Source organism: Meriones unguiculatus, chromosome 16 (assembly GCF_030254825.1).
Source record: "Meriones unguiculatus strain TT.TT164.6M chromosome 16, Bangor_MerUng_6.1, whole genome shotgun sequence".
NCBI classification, from domain to species: domain Eukaryota; kingdom Metazoa; phylum Chordata; class Mammalia; order Rodentia; family Muridae; genus Meriones; species Meriones unguiculatus.
Window position 1 is genome coordinate 11,636,508 of NC_083363.1, and position 17,513 is coordinate 11,654,020.

The 17,513-nt window shown below is 39.0% G+C and overlaps 1 protein-coding gene across 4 annotated transcripts in view; it reads right to left on the reverse strand.

Moving 5' to 3' along the window:
* The window catches only part of Pcdh15 (protocadherin related 15), a 1,462,904-nt gene that overhangs the window by 51,632 nt on the left and 1,393,759 nt on the right, over positions 1 to 17,513 (reverse strand). For all 4 annotated transcript variants that reach the window (XM_060369368.1, XM_060369370.1, XM_060369367.1 and 1 more), the window contains exons 29-30: positions 16,091 to 16,306; positions 7,468 to 7,556 (exon numbers count right to left, since the gene is read on the reverse strand). In XM_060369368.1, coding sequence (XP_060225351.1) covers positions 7,468 to 7,556; positions 16,091 to 16,306 — 305 coding nt within the window. The remainder of the gene's footprint in view (positions 1 to 7,467; positions 7,557 to 16,090; positions 16,307 to 17,513) is intronic.

Sequence of the window (17,513 nt, forward strand, 5' to 3'; positions counted from 1 at the left end):
GGGGTAGTCCTCCTCCCCTACCCTCTCACCCTAGCTTATCAAGCCTCAGCAGGACTGCCTGGGTCTTCTTCCTCTGTGGCCTGGCAAAGCTGTCCCCCTTTCCCCAGGGAGATTTAAACTCCACAGACCCAAAGAAGCTAAATAACAAGGAAGATTCTAGGGAGGAGGCTTAATTCTCGGTCAAAAGAGTAAACTGCATAGACACTGGAAGTGGTGGGAGAGAGGAAACAGGGCCTTGAGAGCTGTCTTCTGAAAGACCCTACCCAGCAGGTGATTGAAGCAGAAGCAGAGATTCACAGCCAAACCTTGGGCAGCGAGCAGGGAGTCTTATGGAAGAATGGAGGGGGGCAGATGGAAGGACCTGGAAGGGACAGGAGCTCCATAAGGAGACCAACAAAGCCAAAAAACCTGGGCCCAGGGGGTCCTGCAGAGACTGATGCACCAAACTTGCATGGAGAAGACCCAGATCTACAGGGATCTTTACACAGAGATACCTAGAGGGATCCTTAAACAGTAAAATAAAAATTAGGTTTTTTTTTTTTTAGTTTGTTTTGATTTTAAATTTTTTTTCTATTTTGTTGGTTTAAGAACTGTCAGTAATTAAAATTATGCTATAGTATACTTACTAGAGATATGTGTGTGTACCTGTTTCAGATCTCAAAGAAGATATTACTTCCTGCACATGATGGTTGATGAAAATGATTTATAAATGCAATTATACATTTATTTTTAATCCTTCTCAATCCAGGAGAGAAATAAATAACAGATGATCAGGGAAGTGGGGAAGATCTGAGAGGATTTGGGCTAGGAGAAAGAATATGATCAACATATATGGTATCAAAAGCATTTTCAAATAAAAACCAATAAAGAAAATATTAAATTCCATTTGTAAATCATTTGCTTTGTGTTTCTTGTGCTTATAAGAAAGTAAGAACAGATTGCAAAGTAAAAATGATAGGTTACATAGTAATGGGAAGAGGGACTGCCTCTGACATAATCTGATTGGCCTGCTCTTTGATCACCTCTCCCTGAGGGGGGAGCAGCCTTGCCAGGCCACAGAGGAAGACAATGCAGCTGCTCCTGATGAGATCTGATCGACTAAGATCAGAAGGAAGGAGAGGAAGACCTCCCCTATCAGTGGACTTGGGGAAGGGCATGCATGAAGAAGGGGGAGGGAGGGTGGAATTGGGAGGAGAGGAGAGAGGGGTTTATGGGGGGATACAAAGTGAATAAAGTGTAATTAATAAAAGTTAAAAAAAGAAAGGGAGAATTTCAAGCATTGAGGACCTGATAGAAGAAATGGATACATCAGTCAAAGAAAAGGTTCATGGTAAAAAACATGCAAGAAGTCTGGAAAACTATGCAAAGACCAAATCTAAGAATTAAAAATGCACAGGAAGGAGAAGCAACCCAGGTAAAAGGCACAGGAAATATTTTCAATAAAATTATGGAAGAAAATGTAAAAAAAATGATATGAAATAAAAAAGAATTTACCCTTATTCAAGTTAAAGATAATTTGGGAGACTAATATCTAATTACTATGAAAGGGAGCCATTTGAACACATGAATAATCATCAGTAAGTAATTTATTCATATTATGATAACAGGAATATATTATAATATGATAATATTTCTTCATATAACTAAGAATTTATACCAAATATGACATGAAGTAACCCTGTGAGTAACTCATGTGAGTAACCCTATAAATTCATTGATTTTACCAAGTTAAAAACAAACCAACAAAAACAGAGAGGAGGCTACCCTTGTTTACTCCCTGCTCTCGTGTTGTTGGTTGAAGATTTAAGAATTGTCAGTAATTCACCAAGCATGGTTGGCTACCATAAAAAGCTAAAATGTTACACTCAGGATGCGAGGCTAAGCACTGCACTCAGGGTCAGCTGCTTTGGACCCAGAGAAGAGCATGTCTGATTGCATGCGGGTTGATGTCCCAGGTCCCGCCTCTGAGAAAAAGGTATCTGACGGGTCTGATGCTCTTTGGGTGGATGACACCTAAATGAACATCAGTACAAAGTCCCAATTTATTTCTAATATCAGAGATCAGACCTCTACTCTTGCCTGATATGTCTAAAACAAAAAGGGGGAACTGTAGAGAGCTGCATAATGCCGTGCCTTAAAGATGGAGCTGGTTTCTGCCTTCCACCTTCCCGATGGTGAGTGCTCTCTGTCACGAACAACTCCACATTTGGCTAAGGCTGAGGATCTGGCTTGCTTCCATGTATGTGGACCTATCTGCATTGCCCACATGGCATGCTGGGGTTGGCTACCCAGAGGCTATTTAAGCTGTGGGCTGGCATTCCCCAGGGTCAGATGATTGTTCAAGGTTCCTGAATAAACTGCATTGAAAAAAAAAAAAGAATTGTCAGTAATTAAAATTCTGCCATAGTATATACTTTAACATAATATGTGTGTGTGTGTGTGTGTGTGTGTGTGCACAAGTGCACTTGTTTTAGGTCTTAAAGAAGGTAAAATTTCCCGAACATCGTGATTAGTGCAAAATCGTTTTTAAAGGTAATTATGCATTAACTTTCAGTCCTTTTCAATCCAGGAAAGAAATACGACTTTTTATAAACGATAAGTTTTAAATGGCTCAATCTTCTTGCAAATGGAAGGGGTTACTCCTTCCCTGCTAAGGTAAAGTAAAAGCCTAATATCTGAGAAAAGGTAGCAAATGAGTTCCTTTTGTGTTGAAGCAACAACGACAGAAAAATGACCAAGAATGTTGTGGTCTTTGTTTTCATCACATGACAATACACCTGAGAGGATTGACTTTTTAAAGAGAAGATGTTTGATTTGGCCTGACAGTTTCAGCCCATGGCTAGCTGGCTCTCTGCTTTTTGGTCTGTAGCAAGGAATCCATATTATGGTGGAAGGTCATGCATGGAGGAGTAAAGCTGCCCGTGTCATAGCTGGAGAGAAGATAAAGACACAGAGAGGACAGGGATGAGACAAATACTTCGATCCTTTGAAGTCACAAATAGTACATAAGTGTCCACGCCTGCTTTCATTCAATGTAGCAGCGAACACCAAGAACACAAGAATACCAAGATGGAGGTAAAAATTGGAAAGTAGGGAGTCAGAGCATTATCATATGTATATGATATGATTCGCTCTATAAGAAGCATCAGAGACTCCATCTAAAGCCTTTTTAGAATCAACGATAGCTTTCAGCAAAGTGACAGCACATAAAAATCAATGTATAAAAATCTGTAGCCTTCTGATTTAGCAATGACAAAGATGCTGGTGAAGAAATGATGGACACAAAGCTGTTCAAAATTACTTCACACAAAATAAAATACCCTGGACTAAACTCGAACAAGGAAGCAGATGACCTCCATAATGAAACATTAAAACACTCAAGAAAGAAACCGCAGAAGACACTAGACGATAGAAGATCTTTCATGCACATGGATTAGAAGAAAAAAATATTGAGAAAAAGGGCATCACACAAAAGCATTCTACAGATTCAGTGTAATTCCAATCAAAACTTCCAAATAATTTCCACAGATATAAACAGAAAAATCTTAAAAGTCATTTGGAACTACACTAGTCTCTAGAAGTTAGCACCCCCAAGCAGACGACGTAATGCTGGAGGTATTTCCATCATTTATTTTGAGTTACATTGAAAAGCCACCATGCTGATAAAACAAACAAACAAACAAACAAACAAAAAACAAACAAACAAACAAAAACCCATGGTACTGCACAAAATCCGGCATGCAGATCGATGGAATAAAATAAAGACTCAGACAGAAACCCAGGCAGATGCAACCACCTGATTTTTCTTCTAACGGAGATGTAAAGGATACTCACTGGAAAATGGACAAACAGTACTGAGAGGATTTGCTGTCCACAGATAAGAGAATGACATCAGATTCTTGATTTTCGCCCTTGCCCTAAGACAGACTCCAAATGGATCAAAGACTGTAACATAATGAAACCCCAAAAGTGCTAGAGAAAAAACTGGGGGAACATTTCAAGCTACAGACACAGGAAAGGACTTCCTAAATGAGATTCCAGAAACCCAAAACAGAGCCATAATGACAAATAAGATGACACAAAGCTAAACGCATCTGTGTGGTAAAGGCAATGGCTCGTAACAGGAAGAGCTGGCGTATAGACCAGCACAAAAGCTTTGCCAGCTCTCTATTTCATAGAGGATTAATATTTAGAATATTAAAAAAATCTGAAAATACCTAGAAAACAAACAACCTAAACAAAAACCAGCCGAGGCACTGAGCAGAATGTTTGAAAGAGGAACTACAAATGGCCAATAAATGTTTTGCATGCTAACAGGGCTCTGAGATTCTACTGTCCACAGTGGCTATCATGGAGGAAAAAATGACAATGAATGCCGGCTTGGGTATGGATAAAGAAGAGTGTGGAATCACTGTTGGTGGGTGTGATGTGGGGAAGCTCGTGTGGGCATCACTGTGGGGGTTTCTCAAAGGGCTGAAAAGGAACCTGCCGCACCATCCAGGTGCTCTATTCCTAGTCATTTGCTCATCCGCGACTACAGCTTTCCGTACACAAAGTCAAGGGAGCGGAATCAGCCTCAATTCCCACCAACCATGGGATGGACAGTGAAAAATACAGTACGCATACTCAACAGATTTTATTAACCAAAAGTACAATAGAATTATTTACAGGAAAATGCATGAAACTGAGAAATAATATAAACCAAAAGAGTTAATTCAGGACTCGAAAGACAAAAGCTCCATGTTTACTGTTACACGTGGCTCTTAGCTTATAAGTTTTAGTATATGTGTGGAGTAAGGAAAGGTAGAAGCCAGAAAATTAGAAAGGGTCCCTATGACATGGCTCAAATTGTTTTCATTTAAAAAGAAAAAAAAAAGTCTCCAAACCAAAACAGTCAGACAGTTGAATCACAGTAGATGTGGTCACGTGCCAAGGGAAGCAAGTCAGCCACAAAAGGTGAAATGCGTGGTTCCATGCTACAGCATGAGGTCAAAGGTCAGTTTCACACTAGGACCAGAATGTGGATACCAGGACTGGAGGGTAAAGATATGGGAAAGCCATTATTTGATGGAAGTTGAATCTTTTCTTTGAGTTGAAAAGGTTATGTCGTATGCTCATCAATAATGTAAGTCTATTGAATAATTTAAAAATAGTGATAATGGTAAAATTTAGTGTGTGTGTGTGTGTGTGTGTGTGTGTGTGTGTGTGTGTGTAACAGAATGAAAATGAAAGGAAACCAGGCACGTATGCACTTACTTGTCAAAGAATACTTCATTCTTTCAGGGTCAACTAGGTGTCTCATTCCATGGTTAAAGATGAGAAAGAACAGCTTCAAGTACCACCCATGCTGCCAGAGGCCACGCAGCTCTAGCGGTATTCAAACATGCACACCTGAATTAATGGGCTGCTCACCACTAGGAGGCTTTGTTCTCTTAAAACCCTGGACAAAAGCCTGGCCCCTCTCTGTCGGAACCCATTGACTTTGTCTACAAGCCCAATTTACAAAGAACAATAATCACTCGTTGGGTGTTCTTGATTTTTATCACCTTACATAATTTAGTTCGTTTAACATCAGTCATGCAATCCTTATTAGCCCTTATCAAGAAATGTTAAAACCGAGTCTGGGAAAGATGGTTTCTAGTAAAAAGCTTTAATGTCAACGTTTCCTTTGCAATAATATGCCTATCTCGGGAATCTCAGAGTTTCTCATTCACGGCATCTGACTCACTTAGCCGTTAAATCTTATAAACGCTTATGGAATTATACTTCTGTCTCATTACTTGTTTCAGTTTAATACATTTTGTTTCAATATAAAGGACGGAGCACAATGTATTTTGGTTAAATGTCCAGTCAATAAAATGCATCAGATGCCTCCTATAAAACTGGATTGATGACAGCATTAAACCACATTAATGCCTTTATTAGATTATAATCTAAGAAGAAGTTGATGAATGGCAAGAGTATCAGAAAATACTCTGAAGAAATAAAACAGAGTAACCAGTTAGTGGGGCTATAGGGAATCGATTTCTCTGGTGAAAAATTTAGATAGAGGGCCAAGGATATGCACATATGAAACATCCCATTCAAGGCGTAGCCTTGTAATGAAACTTTTAAGACTCTACAGAAGAACAGGTTCTGACAAAGGAGCCTGAGTGCTCCGTAATGCTAGGACATTACCACAGCTCAAGCAGAATGGACTTCAGTTATGCCCAGCCTGAAAGCTATTCCTTCTATAATACAGAGATTTAAAAGAGGTGCAAAGTGTTAGCATTTAATGATTGACATTCGTCACTCATGAACCAGTAAGTGTGGGATCAAATCAGATCATTGAACATGAATCTTTCTCTGGCATCATGAACCAATGGAGAACAAACCACCAAATGGTTAATCAACAATGACTTAAAAACAAACAAACAAACAAACAAACAAATAAACAAATAAATACCATACTTGGCAGATCCTCTAGTCAGACACAGAGGAAGTAGACCTACCGGGACTGAGGAGAGGTAACGTGCCACATGGCAAAAGTGGCTAGAATAAACAGGCATGCTTAGAATTACTGGCTGGTGAGGATCCAATATGGTGACATGAATCATCCATGGTATCCGAGCAGCAGGACGACAGCGATTGCAGAGCTACCGACTGGCCATGCTATGGACCCCAAAACCCCATTGTCTGTGTTTACCAGGTGAGAGGAGAGCCCACCATGAGGAGACAAAGCTCAACCCATCTCCTTAAGCAAATTGCCAGACCTTTGAGCACAGTGTCTGGACAGCTGGAGCTCATTAACCTTAGAGCAAAGAGGCCAGTAGCAGGGTTGGTTTACTTGATCTGGGACTTGCTCTGGTGAGAGGAGGGGCTCTCTAAGTGGACATACCGTTTTGAAAAGCAACACTTGTTTTTGTACTAATCCGTGATGCTGCAATAATAAAGTCCTTGGATGACCTTGGATGGCCATTCTAAGGCACATTTTCAGATCACGTGTCTGAGAATAGCTAATGCTGCACTCCTCAAGTCTCATCGGTGCATCAAAGCATTTTGAACCCTGGGCTTTTTCTCAGTCTTAATGTCCATTGTTACTTGGAGGTACTTTCAGGATTTTTACCTACTTCCACTGCAACTCTACAGCTTGAGAAAGAAGCAGCAAAATTAGCATGAAGAAAGTGATTTCAAAACTTGACTTAGTCTTACTGCTGTAATAATTTAAATGGCTCAGTTAAACTAAGGTTATAGTTACATGGACATAAATCTATAAAGAAACAAAATCTGGGGCTGGAGAGATGGCTGAGCAGTTAAAAACACTGGCTGCTCTTCCAGAGGACCTGGGTTCAATTTCCAGCACCCTCATTATAACTACCACTGTGTACAACTCCAACTCCAGGGGATCTGACACCCTCACACCAATGGACATAAAATAAAATTAAAGGGGTTATTATTATTATTTTTTAAAGAAACGAAATCCTTTACTCTGTAAGATCTTCAATCTTCTTCTCCACTAACGTTGGGGGCACGTTGGAGACAATCACCTGCATATCCAGCTGATTGACCACCGAGACCTGAAACGGAAAAACAGAACATGTATAAGTCTTAATCGTGGACATTTCTATTTTAAAGGTTAATATTATCTGTTCCCTATTATCCATAGAATTTGTAGTTTCTTACTTTTAACTCACTGCTGAATGATTTAAAAAAAATTTTTTTTTTGAGAATTACATCTTTTCCCATTGGCATTAGGAATAAACCCCTGTTGAGAATCGCTTGCTTGCTGTGGTCCTAGAAATTAGATGGTAAGGAGTTTTCATTATTTTGGCTTTGGGTTTGCTTTTTAAAGTCCATTCGTGATGCCTTTGGTGGTTTGAATAATAATGGCCCCCGTAAGCTTCTATTTGAATGCTTGGTCACCAGGGGTTGGGATTGTTTGAAGGATTAGAAGGATTAGGAAGTGTGGCCTTGTTGGGGGAAATGAGCCACTCTGGGTGGGCTTTAAGCTTTCAAAACTCCTGCCAGCCCCAGGTATATTCTCTCTCTCTCTCTCTTTCTGTCTGTCTATGGATAAGGCGGTAACTCTCAGCTTTTGCTACCGTGCTCTCTACCATGAAGACAATTGACTAACCCTTTGGTAACTGTAAGCAAGCCCCAGTGAAGTGCTTTCTTTTATGACAGTTGCCTTGGTCCTGGTGTCTCTTTGCAGCAACAGAACAGTGACTACGACAATGACCATAGGGGCAGATTTTTGTTGTTGTTGTTGTGTTTGGTTGCATCAATTAGAAACACCCTGCATAATAAAAAAATACACTGTTTAGAGTTTTAAATCTTAAGATAATTTATTCATTGTAATTGATACTCTAGGGTGAAATAGGTTAGAATGTCTAATTCTACATGCTTCGTGTTTATTTGTCAACTGTAGTCCATGTAGACGCCTGCATATAAATTAACAGTGAAACTGAAATAAAGCTGTCTTAGCTTATGTTTATGTTTTAGCTTGATGGATATGCTGTATTTGTATAGTACTCAAAATGACTTCCTTCTATTATCATGTAGGAAATAAAAGCAGCAATCCCATGCCGACAGCATTCTCTTTTATTTTTCCTCAGAACCCTACAGGTTTCAACTTTATCTTTAACTATTGCAAGTAGTTCCTAATGTGATTCCAATTTAAATAAGAAAACCATAAAACAACTGGAATACTTGTTGTGGGATTTTGATGGCTAGTTTTGGGTTGGCTTGACACAAGGTGGAATCACTTCCAAGGTAGAATCACCTCCGAGGAGAGAACCTCAGATAAGAAATTGCCTCCATAAAAGCTGGTCTGTAGGCAAGCCTGTAGGCCATTTTCTTACTTAGTAACTGATATGGGAGGGCCCAGCCCTTTGTGGGTTTCTTTCCCAAAGAAAGCAGGCTGAACAAGCCATAAGCAACAAGCCATAAGCAGCTTCCCTCCATGGCCTCTGTATCAGCTTAGGATTCCATGTTCCTACAGACTTTGAGTTTCTGTCTTGGGTTCCCTTAGTAGACAGACACTTAATATATATATTAATATATATATAAGGAGTAAATTAACTCTTTATTTCTCAGTTTGCTTTTGGTCATGGTGTTTCATCAGCAAAATGGTAACCTTAACTAGGGCAGAGATCAAAGGATGTACCATAGCTATAGGTTTTTTTTTTTGAGACTCTTTTTAAAATTATTTATTTTTATGTACATTGGTGTTTTGCTTACATGTATGTCTGTATGTGGGTGTCAGTTCCCCTGGAACAGGAGTGACAGACAGTTGTGAGCTGCCATATGGGTGCTGGGTATTGGACCTAGATCCTCTGAAGAGCAGCCAGTGCTATTAACTGCTGAGACATCTCTCTCCCTCATTTCCTCCCTCCTTTTTTCCTTCCTTCTATCTTTGACTTCTTGCTTCTTTTCCTTTCCCCCTCTTTTTTTCTTCCCTTTATTTTAACATTGGACCAAGAACGATCAGTCAGGATTTCAGCCAATACCAGCAGCCTGTTAGAAAAACAGCTACAACAGGAAATACAGTGATCAGATCTCAGTCTCCGTAGGCTGCAACCCCTTCCTCTCCCCTGTTGCTGGGATCTAGTCAACAGCTATTCCTGTGAGTTGGTGATGAAACAACTCCTGCTTGCACTTTGAGAAAGGGTACTGAAGTGACAGTGTGGGTTATGGAGCATTCCCTGAGGTGTCTTATTATTCAGCACTTTCATGTTTCTATATATACTTACACACACCTTCATAAATGGGGTCTTTAGCAGACACTCTTAAAATTAACCCCCTTGGCCAGGCATGTTGGTGGCCCATGCTTGTAATCCCACCTGAGGTGGGGGGGCATAAGTAAGAACTGTCAAAAATTCAAGGTGAGCTTGGGATTCAGAGCAAGACCCTGTCTCAACACCCTCTTAACAATTGTTGACTTTGTATAAGCATGATTATCACACCAGGTTTTTATTAACATAGGCCCCAAAAATCAGACAGGCCTCAGATGGGCATATTTCACAAGTCTTACATTAGAGTGACCAAGGTCAAAAGAAATCAGTGAATGGATGGGTAGAGGAAAGGAATCATGACTGAATGAATAGAGGAAAGAATCAATGAGTTAATGAGTAAAGGAAAGGAATAAACGAGTGAATGAGCAGAGGAAAGCTATAGCAGGAACAGGGGATAATCAAATTGGTGCCTTCTTACCTAAAGCAAAAAATAGGATTGAATCAAGGAAGTGCTAGCCCAAGATTGGGGAACTTCAAAGAAGAATTTGAAGAATAGAATGCAGTAATAACTGCTGTTGATCTATTGTCCTTGGCCTCTTCAGATGAGATTTTATTGTTTGTGCTAATTCTTTCCAACCCTGCACAGAAGGAAACAGTACTTACTGGGTCACAGAAAACCAAAGTGCTCCATCTAGACTTGATGGAATGAGCAGCAGGTGATGCTGCCTGGTATGATTCAGATGTCTGCTTTATTTAAGAAAGAGAATGAAATGCGCACTTGGTAGCCAGGTGTATCCTTTGTTGGCCGTCCATCCAGTAGTTTTTGTTTTCCTTCTGGGGAACACAGAGGAATAGATTTCCCAGCCTGCTTTGTAGGTTAAGGAGGCCATGTGGTACAATCAGAGAGATGTGAAGACTGTGGAAGAGACAGCAGGGCTCTTTGTTTCCATCTCCACCAGAATAAAGAAGCCATTCTTTATTAGGAAGGGCAGAGATATGGGTCAGAAAGAGCCTAGGTCAATAAGACTATGAACGCAACAAAACAATAGATGCCATTCTTACGTCATGAGAGGGCTTTATCCACAAGTGTGCTATAACACTAGAATTTTAGAAATGTTTTTGGAATACAGTCTCTGTATTGTCATAGATATCTAAGTTCTTTTATATAATAAATCTGTCTAAGCAGTACTACGTGCTACGAAGAGTATCACTAAGAAAACTGTAAGAGCACTGAAAAATCATCACGTAAGTTGTGTGTAGGGTCAGAGAATTTGTAGAGCCTGCCTACATATAAATAGTCTCTGGTTTCTTTGCATGTTAATTCTAAGCTAACATTTAGAAGGCAGTCCAGTGGTAGAGAGGAGCTTTATTTGGAAGCTAAGTTTGTCTATAGAGATACATGCAACTCTATCATTTGTAAAATTATTCTTAGGTTATAAAATAAATATAGGTAAGGGTTTTGCACATCAGTACAGTAATTACCTTATAGATATAAGGCCTAGACTCAATTCTCATCACCAAACAAAATGTGTACATCTATTTTTAATAAATTAAGAGTATAAGTTTATTTTTTGATAAGTTAATACATGTAGGCAGCTTTAATTCTATAATTGGGAGTTTCTGACTTACTCTAAATGGGTATTTTAAAATTTTAATGGCTGATGTGTAGCAGAACACAAAGTTTTTATTATACATAAGAGAAAAATAATGTATATATAGCTTAGGTTTTGGTCTTTAAGGAAGTCCTGGTTCCTGAATTTTGCTTTCCTCAGCATCTTCACCAAACATGTTTAAGAGTAAAACATTTGTCTTAATTCTCCATTACAACCACTATATAAATATTTCCAGAAATTTACTATTTATTGTATCATAATTTAAAAATATCCTTACAGGATTGTTTGATTTTTCTCTATACAGGCTGATTTAAAAATATTTTAGAAATATTCGTTTATACACTGCTTGGGATGCTTTGTATGATAAAAACCAAGTGTGATCAAAATAAAGAGAAAAAGCGTGTGACTTACAAAGTTCTGATGAAAGAGATTCCCTATGTACATACTTTATTTCTAGGTCCCTTAATTTAATTCATGAGCCATTCCTTCAACCCCCCTTTCACTCATTCCTATGAAATTCAACACTGACATCCTACCGAATATGCACTAAGTCACTAAAACCTGACCCTACATAATTTTAAATCCCCTGATACACACATTTGAAATATAAATGTTAGCAAAATTATTTTAGTCGTGCTTTTAGGCAAGTGTTTAAAATAGTTTGCCGCATTTAAACACAATTCCAACTTGAAAACAATACACCCCTTGGAGACATTTGGCTTTATCAATAGAGTCTTTGTTATCCAGTTTCAACGCAGAGCAGATCTCACTGTGGCCTGGAACATGTCTCGGCACTCCGCACCTACCCGAGGCCAGTAGCCAGTGTTTTCACATGCTCGTCCTCTCCTAGTGGACTATAACTGTGCTTCACAAGCCCACTTTTATAAAATGACAGGAATGGGTTAATAGCCTTTTAGGATTATTGCGTCTTTTCTCCTTTGATATTGTACCAAAATTTTGATTGTTAGTTTCTACAACTCTGGATTTCATTTGGAATCTGAAGCAGTGATTACAAATATGAAAACCTATTTGTTTTTCTTGTCGTTTTTCCTTGGGATCTTTCGTTTGTACTTCAAATTAACATGTGGTTACTTCTGTTTTAGATCACAGTTTCGTGTGGCTCAGGCTTGAACCCCGTGAAGTTGGCCTTCAATATTTCATTTTCATGCTTTCCCCTCCCCATCTCCAGAGGTAGAATTCTAGGAGTCTACTCCTGTGTTTGACATTATGAACGAATTTCAACATATTGTCTTTGCCACTTGCATGATACTAGTTCAAGATTTCCAAATACTGATACATCTCATTATGCAAAATGAAAAAAGAAATGCTTCTCTTTTTAATACGACCACTGATCTCATCAAAACAGTCACTGGATAATGGGAAGCTGTCAAGCTCACAGTGGGAAATACAGGCCTTCCAGTGATGTGCTTTGAGCTGGAGAGATCCAACCCCGTCATCAGAAATGTCTTCTGCCAGCTGTTTTCTTGAAATGAAAGGCTCATATCTTTCATTCTTCTGTAAATGCCTTCCAAATATTTAGCTTGAATAAATATATTTTGTCTCTAAGTTGTTCTTTCAAATAAAAAATATGGGCAGTTCAAAAAGTGGGCAGTTCAAATTGAATGTTTTTTTTTTTGAGACAACCACCATTTCTTATTATACTTTCCAATTCATCATATAAAATATTTAAAGATGTTAGTTGTTTTTGATAGCTAGACAGATGATTGGTGGAAAGATAAATGATAGGTAGCTAGATGACAGATAGATAGATGGATAGATAGATAGATAGATATAGATAAATAGCTGATGTAGGTAAGTGATTTATAGAGATAGTGTTTGTATTTATGAATAAGCTTCGAGGTTTGTGCTCTTTTACTACATAGATGATATTTTAAAGTTATGGTTCCTCTTCCCCCCAAGTCAGTGAGAGCAGACAATAAATAGATCACATGGCCCAAGCCTTGCAAAGCATAAAGGCTACTGGATGAGAAGAAAATAAACCAAAAGAAAAAAGAAAATAGGACATTATGAGTGATGTGATAAGCAAACCAAGATGGTGGCCTGAAGGCTACCAAACAAGTGAGATCATTTAAGGTGAAAGCAAGCATACATTTGTGCACATTTCCTTAGGTATTGCCAGCATGGGTATTGCTCTCGTAGAAGGAGAGGCACAGTTCTATGGCTTTTTCAAGTGAGCAGAACATAGAGAATGATGCTGTGGTTGGGTATTGACTGGACCATTCTGCTGGCTGTAGAATAGCTATGAGGGTTGATCTACGAGACACTGGGGTAGAAAGTGAGCCTTGTGGAATCCACCTGCCCTGACTGTGAGCTTGCTGTGAAGTTGCTTGGGGACCCGATAACATACAGCACAAGAACAAAAATTCTTTCCTTTCTCTGGTTCTTCCTTCCCAAGTAAACACGTTTTTATGGACAAAGACGCCAGATGCTTTGACTCTGCACACAGACATTTGCAGCAGTGATGAGCCAGAGATTCCCAGGGCCAGGTGCTGGCACTGTTAGCCTTCACACTTTTGGCACTTATGCTTTCTTTGACTGGAATTGTTTTGTCACCTTCCCTGGCTTCCCAATATGCAGCCTGACAATACAGGACTTTTCAGCCTTAATGTGCCTGTGAATTAGTGAAATAAATCCATTTGCTTTGTTATCTTAGAGAGAGTGACTAAGGAATACACAGGAAAAGGGAGTTGCTTTTCATATCATGGGCAATTTATTTTAGTCAGTAAAGCACTCCATATTTGGTAATGAAGCATGGAGAACTTGTAGGCTTATTCACAAGAGAACTTATGAGAAGGAAGAAATTCAGTCAGTTGGATTGAATGTCTTGCCGGGAACAAGGGACTTGAACTTGTCTGGATACAATCAATATTGTGAATTAGGGTAGAAGGTTTGAGATGGAGGTTTAAGAGCAATGGCACAGGTAACTATGGCTTCAGATGTTGGAACAGGATAGAGGGCAGAGCTGTTAAGGGAAGGAGCTCACCGGAAGACTAGCCTTATAAAAAATGAAGAGATTGACAGAAGTAAGTCAGGAGAACTGGAAATAAAAAGCCATGCTAATCAAACCACCTTAAGGTATGGAGGGACACCATGGGGGTGGAGTCTGAACGTCAGGAAAGAGCAAGGACTGAAAAATGACTGCACTGCAGCTTGATGATCATACTGTCAGTGGGTACCACGAAGAGCATGCCCAGCAAAACCAGCAAAGAATCGAATCCCTGTGACCTGAAGCCCTCCCCTGAGACAGTAACAGTAAGAAGGGTGCAAAGACATGCCTTATCTGAATATGACGACGATTATCTTCTACTCTTACTAATCAACTTCCACAGCTGTCCACTGCTTTAGCACACGGTTCCAAGGCATTTCACGTGGCCTCCGTGTCTTACACAAACCACCAGCTCCCACCTTTAGCCCCATTCATCAGCCATGCTCCTTCCCACGCTCGTAGACCGGGTGAATAACTATCTCTGATTTACTCAGCTCTGCCTTCATCTGCCTTCTGTCTTGGTTTTGCCATCTTATCATCCTCACATCCTCTGCCTATAGAGACTGCATGCATCACTACAAAAATATTTTCTTTTTTTTTTGAGATGACTTTCCCGATGCCATTTGCTTGTAACAATAATACATATATGTATATACATAAACACACATTATGATTTCTTTTAAATAAATTTGTTTCTCATAAATACATATTTGACATGTAGCCAAATAATATAAGTATATATATATATATATATATATATATATATATAATTTAAGCATATGGTTTATAATTTCATTACAATTACTTTGGATATCAATCGAAAAGCATGAGCTTCTTGTTCTCATTTTATTAATTCTATCCATATTATACATAATGGTTAAATTTGCTTGTGTTTATTTTTTTAATATCTGATTTATACTTAGCACACTGACTCTTTTATTTATCCCTTAAGCTAAACTCTGTGCATATTTTAAATAACAAAAAAAGAAAAAAAAAGCTACATTATCTTATATAAGGTTTACAGGCCCACGTTTAATAAAAATTTCATGTCACCCATTATATCGTATATGTAACGACTTCTTGGCTAATATTGGCTTGCTTTTACTGCAATGAAGCATTCTTTTTTGAGGGAGAGTACTGTCAACATACAATTGTGGTGACATGGTTTTCCACCGTCTAAAAAAAAACATTCTGATACCTACATGTAGATGAAAGTCAACTAAACAAGAACTGGAAAAGATGTATATCTTGCTAGGGGGTACAGGGAATACATGGATTTTACTTGATTCTTTCTTGATATGATAAATGTTCCATAATCATCCTCCTTACAACTGTAACTAGTTTTGACAGAGAAAAATCCAAACAACCTCCATGTCCAACTTAGAAGAGACAGATGTTTTGGTTAAAGTTAGAATCCAATTACCCTGGAGATCATCTACTCCTGAGGCTGTATTCAGACAGAGAGAAGCAAACAAACAAACAAACAAAAAAGGAATACTGTTTTACATAGACACACATAACTTGGCAAAGCATCAGTTCTGCCATCACTGGAAATCCCGTTGTAACAAGAAAATCATGGATATTGAAATATAAGTTGCCACAGCAGGTTTTCTGTGTTTTTAATTACAAAGGCCAAACACCTTGATGAAAACTTAATGGCATTTACACTTTAGAGAGTCTATTTCAAAGTAATATTAAAAGTGTTAACAGCTAAAACACCCGCTCTGGGCTGGCCTCTTGCTTGTCCTATGACTTACCAGAACATCAGCTTTCCCGCTTAACCCCTTCCCGTAGTCGTCCGTTGCAATCACTTGAAACTTGAAGTAGGATCTCCTCATGTTGTGGAAGAGCATGGCTGTCTTGACGAGCCCTGTGTACGTTTCCACCACAAACCCCTCTTTGCCCTCTTTAATAGGTGGTATGATGAGCCTGTAGGCCATGGCACTATAGTTGCCCGTGTCCCTGTCGGTGGCCTGGGAAGGAAGGGAAACCAGATGATAAGTCATCAGTCAGAGAGAAGAAGCAGCTTACCTCTGCTTCCAAGGCTACTTGTGTAATCTTGCAGAACATCGCTCCTAAAATTCCACTTCTCAGAAGGAATGTCATTATGCATGTGCAGAAGATACGTTTGCATATCAAATAGTTTCTCATTGGAATGATAGTGGCTTCAGGACAGTTGTTACAACAGATGAGGAGCAGATCAATCAAGTTTTATGTATCTGTCAGGATGAGTTCAAGTTTAGAGTATGGACCAGACACTGAACGTGGTGGCATCTATTGGTTACTGGAAGATTGACACATGGCTGTGAGGTGTTATTACCACAGATTTGTCAGGGATTTTTTTTTATAATTGTAGATTTTGTGCTTAAAATTTTTAATTATTATATATTGCTCATGTTTTCCTCTCCCTCGACTCCTACCTGGTTCTTCCTGCTTCGCTCCCACCCAACCTCATGTTTTCTTTTTCTCTGGAATAAAACGAAACAAAAACAAAAGAAAAAGGAAAACCCAAACAAACAAAAATCAAATTTTTGACCTAGCATGCAGTCTAAGAGGTGGGAGATGTAGAGGGCTGTACAATGACATATCAAATTAAAATGAGTCACACGTCATAGTTTTAACAAGTACAGTTATGGATATATGAGTAAATGCCAACCAGGTAATGTTCTGGGAGTCAGACAGATGCTAACTCTCTCTCTCCTGGGATCCTTCTGAGTAAACAAGGTTCCTAGTGACAGGGAGTTATGGTGTGCAGGCTTAATTTTCTTATCATTTAGGTTTGAAAAAAAAAAAGAACAAGTACTCAGGTTTTCCATTTCTTCTTAAAAATGGCTATGAACAGAATATAATTACATGAGTCCTAAGGGGAAGTTTTCATGATGTCAGTTTCAGAATGATTTCAAAGTGAAACACTAAGGAAAGGAATGGCAGGGGCTGGAGATGGTTTTAGCACTGAAGAGCACTGGCAGCTCTTCTGGAGGACCCAAGCTAGGTCCCCAGCACCAACCTGACAACTCAGACCCATCCAGAACTCCATTGTCCAGGGCTATGATGCTCTCTCATGACCTCTGTAGGCCCAAGGCATGTACACAAACACTCATACCCTTAAAATAAAAAGCAACCCCAAACTTATAAACTTTATTATAAAAACCTGAAATTAAGTAAATATATAGTACATCC